The following is a 20,465-nucleotide window of genomic DNA, read 5'->3' as shown; positions in this document are numbered from 1 at the left end:
GAAAATTTATGAATAAAAAGATTTATTATCACCAAAAATGGTCTGTAACGGTTATGCTTTGAAGAATGCAAAAGTCTAAGCAGGAGTTACCTAAAATAGGCGATCCTGTTGGAAACAAATTCCAAATACAAAAATCAAAAGAAGAGTCAAAAAGACAGAACAAAAGGTTGAAATCCAGCAATAAATCCAAAAGCAAAGAAATAAACAGTAGAGAACTCATCAACACCAAGAGCGCATACAATGTACCACAAGGGACTGTGGGATTGAGGCCAGTCCATTGATAGAGATGAGCTAGTGGCCCCACCTCTTGGGGAACCACCCACAAAACACACGGCACATAGAAAAAGACCTTCAAAAACTAAATGAACAACAATGTTAACATGAAAAATGAACAAAACAGACATAAAAGAGATATTTGAACCTCAGCCCAGGGGGAAACCCTGGCTGAAACATAACACAGTGCACCTTCTAAGTGGTTGCATCTGTACTGCCAGCAATTCATTTCAAATGAGTCCAGAGCTCGTGGTGGATATCGTTGAAGGGACTCATGTAGTCCTGTGCCTAATTGTACCCAAATGATTTACCTGTGGCCTCCCATACCACACTGTTGCATGCATGGTGACTTTACTCTCTTCGTCTCAGAAATCAGTACTCTAGCCTGCTGTGAATCTGACTGATCTCTTTGAGTGTGCACTGTGCATATTTTGAATGCTTGGTGATTGTAGATAGTAATCCTGAAATGCCAGTTAAGGCAAAAATGCTGCATTAGGCCATTTATCTGCTGGCATCTGTGTGCTAAGATTTCATTTTTTTTCCCTGGAGAATTGTTAAGTGTGATAATCTCTCTGCATGAAAAAATCTCTGTCCAGAATATGGCTGCAATTAACCAAATTTCTGGCTGACTTTCTATCAAGAAGGTATGACAGAACAGTGTGGGATGTGGATACAAAGGGCAGCATGAAGTAGTAGAACAAGTGCATGTCCAACTCTTAAGATGCAGAGGTCTAGAATAAAAAAAAACATCATGCCAACTCGACAACATGTCTGTCATGGTTCTGTTGGATTCCTGCAGGAGTTTGCCAAATAAAAAATTCTCTTCCACACCACAGATACCTCTGCTTGTCTCTGGGTCCTGAGACCTCCTCTGAACAACTCCTGTGCTTATGGAAACATGAGTGTGAGTGGGTTTACGGCCATCGTATGGTCAACCAAGTGGACTATAGCAGGTACAAGCAAGAATACACAGCAGCAGTGAAGAAAGTTTTCCAGGATGAGGAGCAGGTTAGTATAAGACTGGAACCCTACTTCTCATTATGTTATGCTTGTGTACAGTTCCAGATTTGTAAAGCCCACCAGAGATCAGACAATCGTTTGTAGTTACTGGGCTCCAAGTGTCAGTTAGCAGTTTATCACTCTGAATGTTCACACCCTGCGTAGAGGTGAGAGGTCATTATGTGCAATTCTGTGATTCATAATTCATTAACCTTACTGAACATTTACCTGCACTTATCCATCAATCATCTACAATCTCATCAGTCAATTGAAGTGTGTGGGTACAGAGTCCTATTTCAGCAGCATCTGCCACAAGGTAGGAAGCAATCTTGAGCAAGGTGACAGTCCCTTAATGAGTATAAAAATTTTATGCCTTGTCGGAATTCTTTTGGCCTCTCAAATTCTGACAAGTAGACAGCAGAGACTATTCTCAGTTGTATTGCCATTAGAAGTTGCCATGGCGATGCTCCTCTTCTGCTGAATTAGGGTGTGTGACCTGATTTGCTCTATAGCAAGCGGCTAATGGATGACATGTTTTGAAAAGCACTTTGAGACACACAAATGTGCAGAGTCATTACTTTTATGATTTTTTTTTTTTTTTTTATCGTTTTCCCTACTAGATCTCAGTCATTACCAGCTCCGATCAGTTATTGTTCAGCAATGTCATTGAATGCGAAGGGGGACTCATGATAGCAGCCCCCATGCAGTGGCACCAACACAAAGTGCCTGATGGAAAAGCTCCTCCTGATGGATACCAGCCTAATTCTGAGGAAGGTCAACTGAGGGCGCAGCTGCAGGAGGCCCTGAGAGAGTACAACAAGACCAACCCACGGATGACCATCTCATTTTACAGGGTGCGTCCTCAAAGCATTTCACTTTCCACTATCATCAGAGGCTTCTCTCGAATCACAACAGGGCAGGGCACATGGTCATTAGCCGGGTGGCGTCTGTGTTTGCAATCAGGCGCCGCATGTTTGCAATCAAACACATTAGGGAGCTCTCTCAACCAGCAAATTGCAAACATTTACGTCCTGCTTATTAAAAAACTTCAGCAGTTAAGGGCAATTTACCTCGTTTCATTATGAGCATTTACGTTGCTTGTTTTCAAAATGCAATTAAGGGTTTATAAAACAAAGTGCCGTATCGATTTCATGCATTGCTTTACCGCGGAGGCCACATTGGTGAAATTAGGCCCGAGAGGAACTGGAGGTATTCTGGGCTTCATGCTCTCTATTTCACTCTCAGCTAAGGAGGAGGAGGAGGAGTTTGGGAGCATACGCTGATTAAGGTGGTGTAATTTTTCCCAGTTATTATAGGATAAACCAAGAGGCTCACTGCGGGTTTAATCCAAAACCCCAACACTTCTCTTGCTCTCTTCATGTTCCCATCGGTGTCCTGCACTGACTAAAGTTGTGTTGATTGATTAGTGAGTTTAAACTATCCCTGTACGAGAAACTGCTTTGCATTAGCAATTCCCCGGTTTATATGAATGGCTGTGTATACTAGGAATTAACACACATAAAATGATTTATATGATACTATTGCCAAGAAAGTGATGGGTGAACACTGTATTCCTTACACACTATTTTAATTACTGGTATTCTTTTTTATTGGCAGAGTACTATTGAGCTGGTGTGTCGGCTAACCCGCAACCTCTCTGGCCCTCACTACGTTGGCCATACCTTGCTGTGTGGAGAAGGTTGTGCTGGGATATCCATGCCACTGGTGAGACTTGCAGCCCACTTAAGCAGCTCTAGAGTCATTCAAGTAAACTCTCATGCCAGGGCGGCTCAGCCACAGGCTTTCATAAAATCCCAGCTAGCAGATGCCTGTATCACAGCTGGGGTCCAGGTAAGGAAACTTATCTCTGACTTACTACTCCTTGATAGTAATAAAAGGCACCTAGGTCCAGAATGTCATTTTTCCCCTTAAACTGTAAATACTCCTCTCACACAATTGTCTCTCTATTATAATAAAAAAATCCTGACTTTTTAGCCTGGAACGAGACGTGACTTTTTCAGAGAGATTCTTTCACGTCCCGCGAGACGAGATTTTGTGCCAAGATATTTAACCACACCTGGGGCCGAAAATAAAAGACAAAGCGTAGATGACAAAGTAGAACGTTGCAAAGAATTCAAAAATGTTGGTACAATACACATACAGAGCAGGTTAGAGATAATGAAAGTACCAAAATTTGAAAGTCTCAAAAAAATGATAGTAAAGAGAAATTATTACTCGGTGAAATAACGGAACAGCGAAAAGAGATTGAATATATTGTTCGATTTAAACTTTAAGTCTGAGACTTGTAGATGGTCTAATTCATGTTGCCATCACTGAAAAGTAGAGTTTCTTTCCAATGAAGAGGTGTATCCTCAAGAATTCAAAGATTTGCTTTTTGTTGAAAGTGAAATTCACTTACGCAAGCGGCAGACACACGAAGTGGCTGTTGCGTGGCGCAGGCCTGGGGTTGGCGAGCGAAGCAAGCAGGGGACGAAGCCACCTAGTTTTATCTAAAATTTTTCTCATGGGGTGCCATTAAGGCACAGTAGCAAGTACTACTACCTCACATCTTCAGAGCCCTGCATCTGATTCCAGGCCAGGCACTTCTAAATTTAATGATTGGTTGTGGATGTTTGCCTGAATGTGCACTGCAATGAACTGGTTCCTTTTCTAAAGATGGTTTCTTCTTTGTTTCAATGCTGCCACGATAGTCTCATGTCTCTATGATCTAAGGGATGGTTAGACTGCTGAATGGAGTTCTCATGTCCAGTTCACATTAGTAAAAGGTTAAAGGGCTTCTGCCCATCTCAGTAGGCTAATAAAATGTTTTTTCATGGCTGATCATGCCTGCACAGTGCATTGTGTATTCTGTATTAATTGCTGAGGTTCCCTGTTGTCAAACCATAAAATGGAATCAACATTGGGATAGATTTCATTGTCAGTAAAATGGAGAATTGCTTTCAGATCAGATTAACATGTTTGGTTTTGAGAATATGTCATGGAAAAGCACTTTCAATTAGTAAGCACTTAAGCAATGCAGTATTTTTGAAATCTGAGATTAATTGGATTATTGTTTAAATTTAAATGTATCATAAGCATTGTGCTTGTGTAAGTGGTTACTTTAAGGTTTGTTGATAGGTTTGAATGGTATATTTTGGGTGGAATATAGAAACTATGTGGGCATACTTCTTAAAATACTTTATTATCTACGGTTGGGTTTAGTGGGGTATGTGCCAAGGACGCAGGACTTTGAATAGGATCCAGGTGAACAAAAAGCACACCATTTACATGCTTTACAAGGACATCAAATAGTAGTGATGTGGAACTCAGCCTCGGGCTGGTAGTGGTGTAGGGTACAGAAACACGCTAGAAAGGGGTGTGTGGGACTCCCTATATCTCTGAAAAAGGATGAAGTTTCACATCTTTAGAGTCCTGGTGCTTCCGGTTTTGCAATATGTTTGTGAGACATGAACACTATCCGATGGCCTGCGATGAAGACTAGACTACTTTGGTACTGTTTCCCTTCGGAGAATCCTTGGGTACTGCTGGTTTGACTTTGTGTGGAATGAGCGGTTGCAGACAGAGTTCCAAATGAGGCACATTGTGAGGAATCATCAGTTATGGCACTATGGCCATGTGGCTCGATTCCCTGATGGGTGATTCGGTTGGCAGGATCCTCATTGTTGAGGAACCGAATGGCTGGACCAGGCCAAAGGGACACCCACGTAACACCTGTCTGCAGCAGATAGACAATAATTTCCAGAGTGTGGGACTAGGCCGCATGTTTCCTGGGGGGTTGCCAACTGGGATCCCAAGCTGTTTCGTCGTGTGGTGGTTGTGGCAACGCACTGTACCACTGCACACTTCTCACCCTAACTTGAGTATGAGTATTTAAAGGATACCTAAGAATGGGTTCCACTTACACTTACTTACTTAAATGTGGCTTAGAAGGGGGAACCCTAAAACCCAGTATGCTAAGTGAATTTAGTAAGGAAGTAAAGCAAGAGTTCCAAATTTTTGAAAATAACACAATGCTACAATGTATATAAGAAATATACAGTATGTGCATAGTTTTATTTTGCATACTCTTTAAGAATACAACAGGGGAAGAAAAGCAAATGACCTACATTGTCTGTGGTGAAAAGAGTGAAGCCAGTTTTGATGTGCTCACTTTCCTTCATTTTTGCCTTCAGAGAGGGTCACGTCCATGAAATGCAGTCTGTTGCCCCACACGTTCCAGATTTTCTGATAGTTCCACTTCGCTAAGCCGTCCACCCTCAGTCTGCGAAGCAAATGAGAGCGACATAACAGATTTGTCTAGTGAAGATCTGTTCATCTGGCAATTAACTGGCCTCCAAGGTTCCTTAATTTTAATGAGATAGTTAATCATTTGATACTATCGCATATCAATAAAGGCTGCCAGGATTCCACTTCATTAACCTTCGAAGTGTCAATCCTCATTTTTCTTACCACAGTGTCTGATATTTCTGCGATGAAGCTTTATTACATCAGCGTGAAAAAAGGGAACTGGTACTTTTTTTGCTTAAATGTCAGTTCAAATCTGTCATCTGCAGCTTTACCAATTTCGGCCATTAGCCAATAAAATCACAAATGTCACACTTGTAATCCCCAGAGTGGCTGCTTCAAGGCTGTGGGCAGGGCTAATTAATCTCAGAGCTGTATGTAACAATTTATTACCCGTATCTTATCAGGGGACTCATTTGTAATATTTTCAGAAAACCTTGAACTGACAAATGTAGTGCCTTCCTTTGAGATATCAAAGTGAATGTTAATGTAAAGTGTTGACACCATTGCTGGAGAGTAGCTTTAGGATTACGTTTCTCACTTTGTGTTCAGGTTTGTATTGGAATATATGAAATAACATAGGACTCATTTCATTACTTAAAGAAGATCATTGAAGAAGATCATTAAAAATCATTAAAGGGACCCTATCCCATACATTGACCACCTGTCCCAGACCATATATAGTCCTGTGAATAGTGCAAAGAAAGTAAAGACAGAGAATATGCCAAGAGGGAGTAGCCACACAAACCATCCAGCTGAGCCTAAAGAAAAGAAAGCAAAGAGAGAGAGCTAATATAAATACCACAGAGATCCAGTCCCCTAGCAGACTTCTTGATAATAGAAATGAATACCTTGTTAATTTAAGATGCAGACAGTTCTTAAAGAACTAGATTATGAAAAGAATGACTTTTAGAGTTTGGGGAGAATAGAAATGGGGTCCTTCCATTGCAAAAGTAAAGTCAGTGTTGCAGTAATAGTGCTCAATGAAAAGAGTACATTGAAAAGGACTATGAGACAGGGATCCAAGAAAATAATAAGTGGTAGGATAGGAATTACCTTTTATAGATTGAAAGTTGGAAACACAGGAAACATAGGAGGTATCGGGGGCAAGCAAAAAGCACATGGATTAAAGTACTCTGGACTTTTTAGGGAACACTGATGACACAAAGGGTCAAAAGCAAATCACATGGCAAAAAGCCTTTGTGGGTGAGATGCAGGCGGTGAACAAATTCAAACTGAATGTGTTGAATATTTAATGCTCTGGCTGTCTTTTCCATTCCATCTGGTCAAAGTGAATTTTGGAAACAGTAAATGCTTAGTCTTTTGCCATGTGGTATCCTTAGTTTGTAGTTTAGAACACATACAACATTGTTTGCTCTGACTACTGTTCTAGTAAGGTAATTTTTACCAGTTAGTGTAACCACAGTTTCCTCTACTCCCGATGTTTTCATCTATTATCTGATATATCCTAACTCCAGTAATCTGCCATAATGTGTCAACAAACGACTGAAGGCAACTTTCATATTGACGTCTCCACTACAAGTCAATGTACCGGTAATCCTGGGATTGTGAGATTTGTGCATTTACAGTTGATAAATGTAATGTCCCTCCAAAGTGTCAGACCTTGAGCCCATCATCTTTTCCTTCACCTAAGCCCACCAGACCTTCTGCAACTGTGAGATGATAAAGGCATTGCCCCCTAGTGGCCACTTGTAAATACAAGTTCTGTACTCTCGTCACTGCTCTAAAAGCATCTGACCTAGTAGCCTAGTCGCAATGGTACCTGACTGAAAATCTCACTTTATAGATCATCCCCACCACTGCTTAAAAGTGTGACCCAAATCAAGTCACTTAGCCTTCCTGTGCTCCAGTTATAGAAAATGTATGTAAAGAATTGTGTTGTAGTTTCATGGATCTTGATAGTATTCATTGTAAAAAGTAATTTAGTAGTTATATATCCTCTAAATAGCAAGCTGCACCAAAGACCAGAGATTTCATAGATTAAATTGACAGTCTGGTTATTGATAATTGATAGTAATTGATAATTGATTGATAGTATGGCTGCAGCATCTATTATTACAAACAAGTTACCTTGTAGCGAAAGAGCAGCTTACTTTATGCGCACATTAATACATGGCATAAGGTTTGCTTAACCTAAATCCACAACACTCTTCCTAAGGAACACCCAATCAATTTGCAGGTGTCCCGGACATACTTTGGATAAGAATGTTTTTTTTTTAGCTCCATCTGAGGGTCCAGGCTGTAGTGTCCAATGCATCAGTACTCTGGAGGCTGTGTCTCCTGCTTTTAGGGACATATGGGTAAAGCACTCCAGTAATTCACAATTCTCACACTTTAATTCTGCATCCCTGCACTGGTCAGCTTAATGTCTTCATTGCAGTGCCTCATCCTGGAACTGGCAAGAGTGGAGATTTGTCAGTAAGTGAAAACATCTGTGTAAAGTAAAACTAGCAGGCAGGTTTAAATTAAAAATGAGCTTTGGGGTTTTAGACAAAGCTTTAACATTAATATTTGATTCACTCTTTCAGATAACAGCAACAGCACTTTGTATCATTTAGGGTAGTCTAAAAAGCAGCAGTTTTTGCCGCCAGCAGATGGCAGTGTATGCCAATAAATGGGTGGACTTCCAAGATTTGAAGGGACACCAAGGAAGCAGTAGCAGTTTTTTTTTCTCCTTACTTTTAAATGTGTTTTTGAATATCTTGGAGTCAATGTCGATACATTTTGAGAGCCAAATACGGCTGATTAACAAAATACACAAAACTCATGTTCGGTAAAAGGTACAAATTGAACCACCTGCATCTCAACATCAGTAAGACAAAGAGAATAACCAAAGACTTCAAAAGTGTCTAGCTTACTCTGCCCATTGATGGTGAAGATATGGAGGGGATGAGGACATACAGTACAAATACTTTGGGTGCCTTGGAATAACAGACTTAGGTGAAGTATCATCACAGAGGCTGAATGCAGGAAGGGTCAGAGTCACTTCTATTACCTGAAGAAGTTGAGGTAAATTGGCATATGCAGGCCACTCTTATTGTATATGTTTTATACCAGTCTGTAATGTCAAGAGTGTTTTTCAAAGCTATAGTGTGCTGGGGAAATGACATTAGTGCAGGTGATGCCAACATCTATATATATATAATTCACTAAGGGCATGCAAGACAGTGAGCGCAAGACAGAGAGCCACGCACGCCAACTCACAGAGCCCCCCCCCACCAACTCTAAGACCATGGGATACGCATGACAGAGCCCCGCCCATCAACTTTAACCCTCCTCCCGTGTCATGGGATACGCACGACAGAGCCCCGCCCACTAACTCTAACTCTCCTGCTGCGTCCACCCTCGCTCTCGAGGCATGCGTACTGCCTGCTCATGTGCCTGCACCGAACACCTCACCAAACACAGTTTCAGTCGGTTTCTTCTCTGCTACAGTCCATATGAACCTCAGAGCCATGTTGACTTTTCATTGTTCTTTTCGATACCGGCTGCTTCTCTATATATATATAAGCGACCAAGTCGCCCGACCATGGGGTACGCACGACAGAGCTCTGCCCGCCCACTCTAACCCTCCTCTCGCGTCATGGGGAATGCACGACAGAGCCCCGCCTGCCATCTCTAATCCTCCTTCCGCATCCACCGTCGCTCTTGAGGCTAAAGAGAAGGCTAAATCAAACAGCAATAATTAGCAAACAAACAAAGATAACTGGCAGTAACAGTGCAAAATTCACAATTGGTATGCCAGTTTGAAAAGATAAGTTTTGAGGGTAGTTTTAAAATGTGTTATTGAATCGAGCTGATGTATATGAGAGAGAAGAGAATTCCCGAGTTGAGGAGCACTATGAGAGACGCTCGAGCTCCCATAGCACAGAGTTTGATGTGTGGTACAGAAAGTAGAGCAGCAGATGAGAATCTGAGTGAGCGAGAGGAGTGTCAGTCTATAGGAGATCAGTGAGGTTGTGGAGAGCTTTAAATGTTAAGAGCGGTATTTAGTATTGTATTCTGTAGTTAACATGGAGCCAGTGAAGTTGAGAGAGAATAGGTGTAGTATGTTCAGTGGATTTAGAACAGCAGGTTATTATCCTGGCAGCAGAATTTTGAAGAAGTTGTAAGCGATGGATAAGTTTTTGTGGGATACCAGATAGAATCGCATTACAGTAATCTATATGTGAGCTGACTAGGGCATTAACCAATACTTTAGTACTGTTTTGCGTAAGAACAGGACGAAGTCTAGAAATGTTTTGGAGATGGAAGATGGCAGTCTGAGAAATGTTACTTGTATGGGAGGAATTATTTAATAATAATAATAATTATTATTATTTAATAATTGCCATTATTAGTGTATAAATGGATATAAATAATTGCATTTAAACAATTCGCCAAAGTCTGTTGTATGTAAACGATACTGTTTAAAACGTTATTGTTTTTTCATCAGAAAACCCGGTTTCCACGTCTACCTGTATTAGCATCGTGTCGACTGGGCAACACATTGAATGCGGTGTCTATCTATGTATGTCTATGTTTTCTGTAGCCTGCTACAGGAAGGTACTCTCTCGACCATTGGCATTGGTTTTGCTCCTTGCTATTTTCGTTATACTGCAACGATGGTTTCCTAAGCCTTTATTATACTGAATTCCTTTCTCACCGTTTTCCGTTCCTATTCTTACACCGCTGTATGCTATGGCGGGCTTCGGCTAGTAGTAAATAAACTGATTAAAAATGTTAGTTCAATCTTGGGAGTCAGGGTGGTCTCACTACACAAAGTGGTAAAACAGAGGTCACTCGGCAGACTGCTTATTATCCTGGACAATGATGCTCACCCCCGTATGAAGGTTTGGGCAAACAGAGGAGCACATTTGAGACAACTGTGTTTCTTCAAGGATTTCTATATAAGGCTCTATAATGAGTCACTCCTCAGCCAGGGTGGTCTTGTTTTCTGTGTGTGAAATGGTACTGAGCTGGTCAAGCAGACATTTTAACAGACAATGGTGCTATGGGTAATATATACAGGGTGGTCCAGATCTAATGATGCAATTCCAGATTGTCTGGATGGCTTTGATTTATTATTCCAGTTCAGTGCGAAGACAATTCTTCATGTCGTCAGTTCACACACTTCTCGATGGTCCGGGATTTTTCGTGTGATTTTCTATGTAATAAACTTAATAAGTTATAGCGTAATGGAAATTGCATAATTAGATCTGGACCACCCTATACTGTGCCATTGACTGACATCGTGTACCGTAAAACTGTAACTTACAATTATGTGTCATTCTAATCACTTTGCACTTAGTAAATACATACACTTTGCCAATTTATTTTTATTTCATTCTTGTTCTATGTGTATTTGTACCTTGTTAGCATGACTAAGACTATTATAATTCTTGTATTATGCATAATTGTGCCTTTTTTGTCTTCTGCTGTAACTCTGCAGTTTCCTTTGGAATTAATAATCTATCTATCTATCTATCTATCTATCTATCTATCTATCTATCTATCTATCTATCTATCTATCTATCTATCTATCTATCTATCTATCTATCTATCTCTCTCCTCTGAATGAATTTGTATTCAAATTTAAGAAATACCTCTCGTTACTATGGAAATTTTGCTGTAACAAATATGGGGAAAATACATATACTATTATGACTGGGTTCGCCGGTGATTTGCCATCTCTAATGGCAGTGGCACAAGACGGCTTTGTAGCTGCTGTGCTCTGTCTAGTAAACCAAGGGCAAAGTAACTGGTTGTCCTCTGCTTGATCAAGCTTACTGCATAACATGCTTGTTGCATGATATTTAGAACATTTAACACTGGGCTTTGACTTTCTCTTCCTTGAACTCTTCTGGTCTGCCACAGCGGTGATTCCAAGCCACTCGTGTTGTTCTAATCTGAAGATGGGAGCTAAAGCAAGATGATTATGTCGCAATTGTAGTAGAAACTGCAAATAAGAATGCACAGGATATGCAAGCAAAGGTGCCGGAGGTGGCGTGCCATCATGTACAAACTAGGAGCCGGAATATAAAAATGCATTTGAAGCCCAAAAAAGAGAGACACCACCAAACTGAAGGCTATTATAGATGTAACAGGAGGAAGCGTATGCCATCAAAATGCAAGTTTAAACATGAGAAGTGCCATGCATGTGGCAAAGTAGGGCATATAGTGAAAGCTTGTAGAAGTAAGAAAAAATGAGCTGGGTAGAGTTCTAAACAGCACCGTGCACATACGTTAAACAAAGAAACAAAAGATGAGGAGCAAGTGGAGCAAGTATTTCCCCTGTGCAGTGTTATGAGTAATAACAAAACAAGTGAAACCGTTTGAAGTGAAAATGAACATCACAGGCAAACCTGTTCACTTTGAGATTGACACTGGTAGTAGTGTCACTATAATGAGTGAGTTAAAGTTTAAAGAGTTATTTAAGCAAGATACTATTAGCTCTCCATTGCAAAAGACTGACAATGTGCTGAAAACTTACACTGGAGAGCCAATAAACATAATGGAGGTGACTGATGCAAATGTCAGATATCAAGCAGCAGCAGAGAGACTTACCTCTGGTGATCATGGAAGGAGCAGGGTCTAATTTATTAGGCAGAGGTTGGCTTTAGGAGATTAAGCTGAACAGGGGAGAAGTTAAAAATATACAAATTGAGACATTGACTTTGCAGCAAGTGCTTTCAAGGCATGCTAACCTCTTTAAGGAGAAGGTGGGTGCACTGAAGGGTACAGTTATTCAGGTGGCAGACATAGCTACAGTACATCTACAATTTTTAGACCCAGGTCCATGCCTTATACCAGGAGAGGAAATTATTACATTGGTGAAATATTCTGGCTCCTCCAATCATTCCCTATTAAAATCGGATCGCACAGTTCGATTATGCAGGGATTACAAATTGCCTGTGAGCCAAGTTGCCCCATTAGAACAATATGCAATTTCCAGAGTGGATGACTTGTTTGCAGTATTGGCCAGGGGTGATAAATTTACCAAACTCGACTTGAGTCATGCTTATCAGCAAATTACAGTGGATGAACAGTCCAAGAAATTTCAGATCATAAACACACATAAAAGAAAGTTTCCTATAATTGTTTGGAGTTTCCTCCGCTCCTGCTATATTTCAAAGGCTTATGGACAATGTTTTGCAAAGTGTGCCACATGTACAGTAGCTGTGTACCTAGATCACATCTTGGTGAAAGGTGACACTGATGAGGAACACTTATAAAATTTACAGGGTTAGAACAGCCTGGGTTATGTCTCAAAAGTAATAAATATGTATTCCTGACTTCCAAAGTGCAACACTTAAGGTATGTTTTAGATGCCAGGAATTTGTGTTAAGTCGATCATGGAAGCTCCCTCTCCTAGTAATGTCAGCATATTTGGGATTACTCAGTTACTATAATGAAGTGTCCAAATTTAGTAAAAATGTATTAGCCCCACTGCATGTACTGTTAAGGAAAGATGTATCCTGGTCCTGGGGAAGAGCTCAAGAGGAAGCATTTCAAGAATCCAAGGTCTTGCTGAGATGTGATCAATGTGTTGGTTCATTACTCAACTGGTAAGGAGCTAGTTCTTTTGTGGAGATGCTTCTACCTATGGGGTCAGAGCTGTACTGTCACATAGAATGGATGATGGTAGTGCAAAACTGGTAGGGTTTATGTCATGTACCCTGTCACAGTTGGAAAGATGATATTCCCAATTAGACAAGGAGGGGTTGGCTATGATTTTTAGAATCCAAAGACTCCATAAATATTTGTATGGATGTGTTTTCCCAAACTATGCTGATCATAAACCTCTGGTAATGTTGTTTAATGAAAAGAAACCTGTACCACAGATGGTTTCGCCCAGAATCCAGAAAAGGTCTACTCTGCTAAGAGCATATGAATATAAAATCTTGTATAGACCTGGAAAAAGTCACACTAATGCAAATGCATTGAGCAGATTGCTTTTGCCAAAGGCAGATGGGTACAGTGAAAATGCAGAGAAAGTGTTAATGATGGATTTTTTTTAGAGAATCCTCCACTGCAGACAGAATAGGTAAAACAGTGGAGTACAAAAGTTGTGATTTTATCACAAGTGCGTGAATATATTTATAAAGGTGGACCAAAAAATCACAGAACCAAATTTAAAGCCGTACTACTCTAGGAGAGCAGCTTTAAGTGTGCAAGTCTGGATATATATTGTGGAGAGCAAGAGTGGCTGTCCCACATCCAGGTTGTAATTTTTTGTTGAAACAACTGCATAAGACACATGATGGTATGTCAGAAATGAAAGGACGGGTGAGATCCTGTGTCTGGTGGCCAGGGATGGATCAGAATCTTGAAAAAGAAGTGAAAAAGTGTTAAGAGTGTCAGAGACAGGGAAAGTCTTTGTCAAAAGCATTAATACATCCTTGAGAATGGCCAGAGAAACCCTGGGTTAGAATTCACATAGATTATGCAGGCCCTTTCTTGGGAAAAGTGTTTTTAGTAATTGTTGATACCCTTTCAAAATGGATAGATGCATATGCAATGAATTAGCAAGCAACCATTGAATAGCTAAGTCAAAGTTTTAGTTTACATAGAATTCCAGAAATGCTTGTTTCAGATAATGGAATATGCTTAACTAGTGCAGAATTTGCTAAATTTATAAAAGCCAAAGGAATAGGCCATGTCGCTTCTGCACCTTTTCACCCTTCATCTAATGGTCTTGCTGAGAGATCATTGCAGACTTTGAAAGAGGCTGATGAAGAAAATGAAAGGAGATACAATAGAGACAAGATTGCCATGATTTTTGTTCAACTACAAGATCACACCTCACATGACTACAGGGTTATCTCCTGCTGAAATTTTATTGTCATGAAGGTTAAGGACTGTATTTGATCTTCTGGTGCCTTACACAAAAGGGAAAAATGAAAAAGAAACAATGGATACGGAGCAAAACTGTCAATCAGGGCTGGAAATTGAGAAGTTTTGAACAAAGAGATGAGGTATGGGTTAGAAACTACAGTTATGGACGTAAATGAATTCTGGCTGTTATTGAAAACTCTACTGGCCCCATTTCCTATTCAGTAGTTTTAGGTCATGTTCAGCCTCTGAGAAGACATGGTGATCAAATCAAACCAAGTTTTATAGAGCATGTTGCAAGCATGGACACAGACATAAATTCTGAGAATTCCTAAAGAAATAGTTCTAAATTCCCAGCTGTTGCAGAGAGCATTGAACCTGCAGTCCTTTAGAAAACTGCTATGGAAGGAAACTCATATATACAGTAAATTTAGAGCCATTAAAACGTTAAGAACGGAAAAGACATCCTTCTGTTCGACTTAAAGATTATGTTAGTTAAACATGGATTGCAGGAAAAAGCCAAGACTTATATAAAAAAAGGAAAAATGTACTGGAAGTTTAGTTGTTCACATAGAATGTGCAGTTTATGTTTTATACAAGGGATACATTTTGGTGTGTATTCTTAGCTTTGGCTATGACATCCTTTAGATTTCTTACAATAAAATTATATTAGCTTAAGAAGAGGGGCTGTTGTATCCTGGACAGACTTAAGTAAGCCATGTTAGCCATCTGCAGTTCCAGGTGCTATTAGTAGGGGGTGTTGGTAAGCTACTCTGATACAGGGTTGTCCAGGGAGTGGGTGGTAGTTTATTGATATGAGAGACAGGAAGTTCTAATGAAGGCCTGCACTGTAAGAGATTTAATAAAATAATTCCTTAATAATACAGTTGGCAGGTGTGTGTCATCGCTATCTCAACAAGAAGTATGAATACAGAATGAAAATTTGATGTTAGATGATTTTTTTTTGTATAAACTGATGCCTTTTCTCATTTTGTTCATCTGATGAGATCTGCTGTGAAACTTGACCAGGTACAGTATCTACACATGACCCAACTACCCACAAGGACACTCAGTGGAGCACTGACTGAGAATTTGGCTAAACGTATGCCAAGCCTCGCCGAGACTGCCCAAGACCAGACATTTCTCAACAGACTGTTACTTTCCTTTGGTCTAACAAGAAAGAGACAGTCTGCTGAAGGGTTCCAGAGACTCTGCGAAAGTGTAGGCACAATACTAAGAATTTTGTGCTTCATATTATCATCTTTGGTGGCCATTTTTGGTCAAAGAAAATTTGTTATCCTGAAATTTATGTTTCGTTAAAAATTTATCTGTTAAACATGATGTTGTATGAATGTTTGTCCGGGCCAGTAAAAAGTATTCCTTATTCTGAAAATTTTGTTACTTTGGTATTCACTATAACAGGATATGACTTGCACCTTGTCAACCCCAGTAATAGAAAGGAACAAATTGTAAATTTTCATTGTTATGTGTAATTACAGGTTATTGTGAATATTTTTCTTTGTCCTATATTACTTTCTTATTTATGTAGTCAATCTGTATTGTTTATTAAATATCACCCCACAATATAAAGTCTGGAAAAGTTTTTTTTATTTTTGATTGTACCCTAAATGCAAATGTTTAAAACACAGTTATTATTTTGTGAAGTTGTTGCTGATCCTTGCTCTGGAAAGTGAAGATGTGTTGCATGTTCATCAGGCATGCATCTGTCAATAAACTTAGAACTTGAAATGTCTTAATAGAGATTTGGACCACTCGAGCCACTGACACAGCTTTAACATGCTTAGTTATAGATTCATCAAGTTTTGTATTCCAGTTTTGAGGTTTTATATTCTTTAACTTTTACATTTTATGATGACAGTTTTCACAAGCCTTCTGAACTAATCCTACTGTTTTCTTTAATCACTTGGACAATGCATAACTTTGCTGTTTTGGCCTTTAGGGACAGAGAGTGGTCCTGGTTTTGATGGAGGACCATTTATTGAACAGTGTGATGGACTATGTTGCCCAGCTTACTATCTACGGGTCCATGGCTCATTTGTTTACACAGGAGCAACAAGCTTCCATCATGAATAAAGTGCGCAGTGAGGTAAAGGATACACTTGACCGCTCTCTTTCTGCTCTGAGTGTGGTGTCTCCATTTATTTTGGTTCACCAAGTCTTTTTGTGAAATTTAGTTAGACTGGCATTTAAATTTTTCCAGGTCAGTGTGCAAATTGCTTTTGGAGTGGGTTCCATCATGGCCTGCTTTAATAGGACTGCATTACAGACATTGTGAAAGTTTCTGAACAAATCACAGGAAGGAAGAAAATAGTTTTTTTTTTTTTTTTTTACAAAGTCACATCTCTTCTTTTGTCATTTGGTGTAATTCAAGAATGGAGTAAGATAAGATAAACTAGCTTTAAGTTGTTAAAATTGTGTATCTTGAGGCTCCATGCCTTTTTCAATAACACAGTTTACCATGGGGCAGCATGGTGGTGCAGTGGTAGCAATGCTGCCTCACAGTAAAGAGGCCTGAGTTCATTTTCTGAGTCCTCCCTGCATGGAGTTTGCATGTTCTCTCAGTGTCTGCGTGGGTTTCCTCCCACAGTCCAAAGACATGCAGGTTAGGTATATTGGCGATCCTAAATTGACCCTAGTGTGTGCTTGGTGTGCGGGTGTGTGTGTGTGTGTGCCCTGTGGTGGGCTGGCACCCTGCCCGGGATTTGTTCCTGCTTTGTGCCCTGTGTTGGCTGGGATTGGCTCCAGGAGACCCCCGTGACCCTGTGTTAGGATATAACGGGTTGGATGATGACTGACATTTTACCATGTTAGTAAGTCTTAATATTTAGAAAAGCAAACTTTCTGGTATCTATTGTGTTGAGCAAATTGAAGAATTATAAAGAACTTGTAAACCTTGCAACTAAAAGCACTGTTCTTGTTCTGAAATCAGGTTTTTGGTATTCGTTTACTTTTTAAATGTTTTCTGTTAGAAATGGTAATAAAAATTAAAATAATGTACAACTTTTAATTTATTACCATAACCTTTATTTTTTTTTCTCTTTTTTAACTTGTTAAAAGATAACCAAGGAAGGTATGCATTTCACCAAAGAAGATGCCTGGGAATATTTCTCACAAAAAGTCACTCAAAATTTGCGCTGTGTGGTCATTGCTTTCTCTGCTGGGGGATTGTTCCACCACTGGTGCCGTGAACTTCCAGCTTTCACTAACACTATCAACATCTACTATGTCCCACACTGGTCCAGGTAAGATACTGAAGATCAACTACTGATTCCAACTTGTGTGAGCAAAAAAATGATTTTCCTTCCAGTCTTGATCACAACGAGTATCCAATGCATTAAGCTCTGATTTTTAACAGACAGGCGACTCAGGTTTGCTTTTATATTTGAATATCTACAGAGCAGCACACGTTCTCAGTCATCGGTGTAGTGATTTGAGTTTGATTCCTGACCTGGCCACTGTCTGGTCCCTGTATCCACAATGGTTTTTCTCACATTCAGTACTTTGGTCTCCTCAGAGATCCTAATGGCATACTTGGTGTGAAAGCATTTGTGAGTTTCCACTGTGATAAACTGGTTTGATTCTGCTTCGATGGGTTACAGCTCCCCATGTCTATCTGATGGAAGAAGCAAGTTTGAAAATAGGTTGATGTATTTGAGCATTTAAGAGTTACATGGAATGTCTATGCAAGAGATACTGGAGAAATGAGGGTTTGGTCTCCATATTGATATGGAGAATAGAGAAATACAAATACAATAGACCCTTGAATGAAAATTAGAGCAATACTAGAGAAAAGTGATGATAAAAATGAATGGAAAAATCAATGTTAGTCTACTGAGGCTACATTCAGACTGCAGCTAAAATTTAACACTAGAATCCTTGAAACTTACGATTTTTTCGTTGTCCCTGACCTCCTTAAATTTTCCTGACATACACAACGAAGCTTGTACTTATCCCTATCATTTGTTTTGCAAATGTGTAGATTAAGAGAACCAGCCTGCTATGCCCCCCACCCCCCATTCAGTCAGATGAAGGCATCACCCTGCTGCAGTCCTCATAGGTGAAGTCTGTGTTGAAGTGTTCATCTAGTGATGTGTTTATAAGCAATTATATAGGCAATGAAATGTTGTGATTTGACATACAGTATGTCCATTTCATATGTGTTCAGTGTCTATAACAATCTGTGTAAGTATAGAATGACAGAGGAAATGCGAGGCAAGAAATGCTGAACATATGGCTAAAACGGAAAATGTTTTCACATGTTATGGTAATAATGACATAATTTTCACATGAAGTGTAGGATGTGTGAAGGCTGAGACCCAAATATCCAAGAAACACTTTCACAAATTTGCTTTTATTCAAGAATAAACCTGAACTGAAAAAGAAATTGCTCAGTTGACATGTTGCTGAAGGTACAAAGTACAAAGTTGAACGTTTCATTTTCAACCATTTGTCACAGTGGTAACGCTGCTCCATCTTCGATTCTTGAATAAAACTGAATTTGAATATTTTTTAAATTCAGTTTTATTCTTGAATAAAACTTAATTTGAGTTTTTTATGCAGCTTTATTCTTGGATTCTTCAATTAAAAAAAAAATGTTCAAATGGCATGTTGATGTGAATGTCCCTGTGGGAGGAAAAGTAACATCCACCATAGGCACCAAGAAGAAGTGATTGAGCTGTGTTTGTGTGTCTGCTTTTATCCCTTCAGCACTAACTTTTACAAGTACCACAAATTTACACCAGCTGTTACAGATTCAAATCAAATGTAGGTGTTTATTATGAAATAGTAGAAACAGTTTTTTTAAACATTGCCAGTAACATGTAAATTGAACAATTTCTTTTTTTTGTTATACCTTTTGTGAAAGTTGTTATTTGATATGTGGACTTTAGTTTTCACACATTATACATTTCACGTCAACATTTTGTCATTATTACTATAACATGAAAAAGTTTCTAATATAATCACAAAATTGAAAAAAGTAGTAGTATGATCGCTATCTTTAATTGAAACATTTACTCATGATTCCTGTTTACCATATCTTCACTAATGTATGCAAAGAATGAAATAACATTATCCAAGTAATGCACAACAACCAGAAAGATGCCAACTCTGGAGAACTTTTCAGGGTGGCAAGAATGAATGTGAAGAGTATTATAATCAGGTCATTAATGAAGGTGAACAACAGAGGATGGTATTTGCAAAGTTTTAACAAAAGGTTTAATGTTAACGGTGGCACGGTGGCGCAGTGGTAGCGCTGCTGCCTCGCAGTTAGGAGACCCGGGTTCTCCCTGCGTGGAGTTTGCATGTTCTCCCCGTGTCTGCGTGGGTTTCCTCCAGGCGCTCCGGTTTCCTCCCACAATCCAAAGACATGCGGGTTAGGTGGATTGGTGATTCTAAATTGGCCCTAGTGTGTGCTTGGTGTTTGTGTGTGTCCTGCGGTGGGTTGGCACCCTGCCCAGGATTGGCTCCAGCAGACCCCCGTGACCCTGTCTTCGGATTCAGCGGGTTAGAAAATGGTTGGTTGGTTTAATGTTAACTCATTTTAAATATGCTGATACTGTCAATGTATTGCTAAAGATTTTATTGCTTAATTTTGATGTAGAATGTTGTTTCTGATATCTGAGCAGTAGGGTTCTTTCATTAGCATGACCTATCAAAACCCAATACTTGATAAACACTTCTTTCTGGTTTCACTGCTTTAATGTCACATCTATTTTTATCTAAGAGATCCTTCTATCTTCTCATCAAAGTGTCTGTTTACATTTTAACGTTCTTTAGCCAGGCGTCATGACAGAAAACAGAAAAGCATTGACTGAGTCAAACCTTTTTTGAATGTTTTGCAATTTTTTTCATCAAATTTCCTCATATAAATTGTTTTAGTTTAACTTTAACAGTTTTCACAATTTGCACATACAGGTAACTTCTGTAAACGGTGAAACTTTGTGTGCTTCTAAGCCTAATGTTTTTATCAGTGCAGCTGATATATGCAATTTTACATGAGATCTGAAGTTCAGGTTATCCTCTCCTTGACT

General features: G+C 39.5%; 1 protein-coding gene across 1 annotated transcript in view; it reads left to right on the top strand.

Moving 5' to 3' along the window:
* The window catches only part of LOC120531521 (dynein beta chain, ciliary-like), a 285,809-nt gene that overhangs the window by 17,746 nt on the left and 247,598 nt on the right, over positions 1–20,465 (top strand). The window contains exons 8-12 of the mRNA XM_039756997.1: positions 1,110–1,281; positions 1,893–2,126; positions 2,890–3,123; positions 16,373–16,519; positions 17,491–17,675. Of these exons, the coding sequence (XP_039612931.1) occupies positions 1,110–1,281; positions 1,893–2,126; positions 2,890–3,123; positions 16,373–16,519; positions 17,491–17,675 (972 nt within the window). The remainder of the gene's footprint in view (positions 1–1,109; positions 1,282–1,892; positions 2,127–2,889; positions 3,124–16,372; positions 16,520–17,490; positions 17,676–20,465) is intronic.

This window comes from Polypterus senegalus, chromosome 6, assembly GCF_016835505.1.
Source record: "Polypterus senegalus isolate Bchr_013 chromosome 6, ASM1683550v1, whole genome shotgun sequence".
Taxonomy (NCBI): Eukaryota; Metazoa; Chordata; class Cladistia; order Polypteriformes; family Polypteridae; genus Polypterus; species Polypterus senegalus.
Note: the sequence above shows the minus strand (reverse complement) of the source record. Positions and strands in the feature narration are given on the sequence as shown.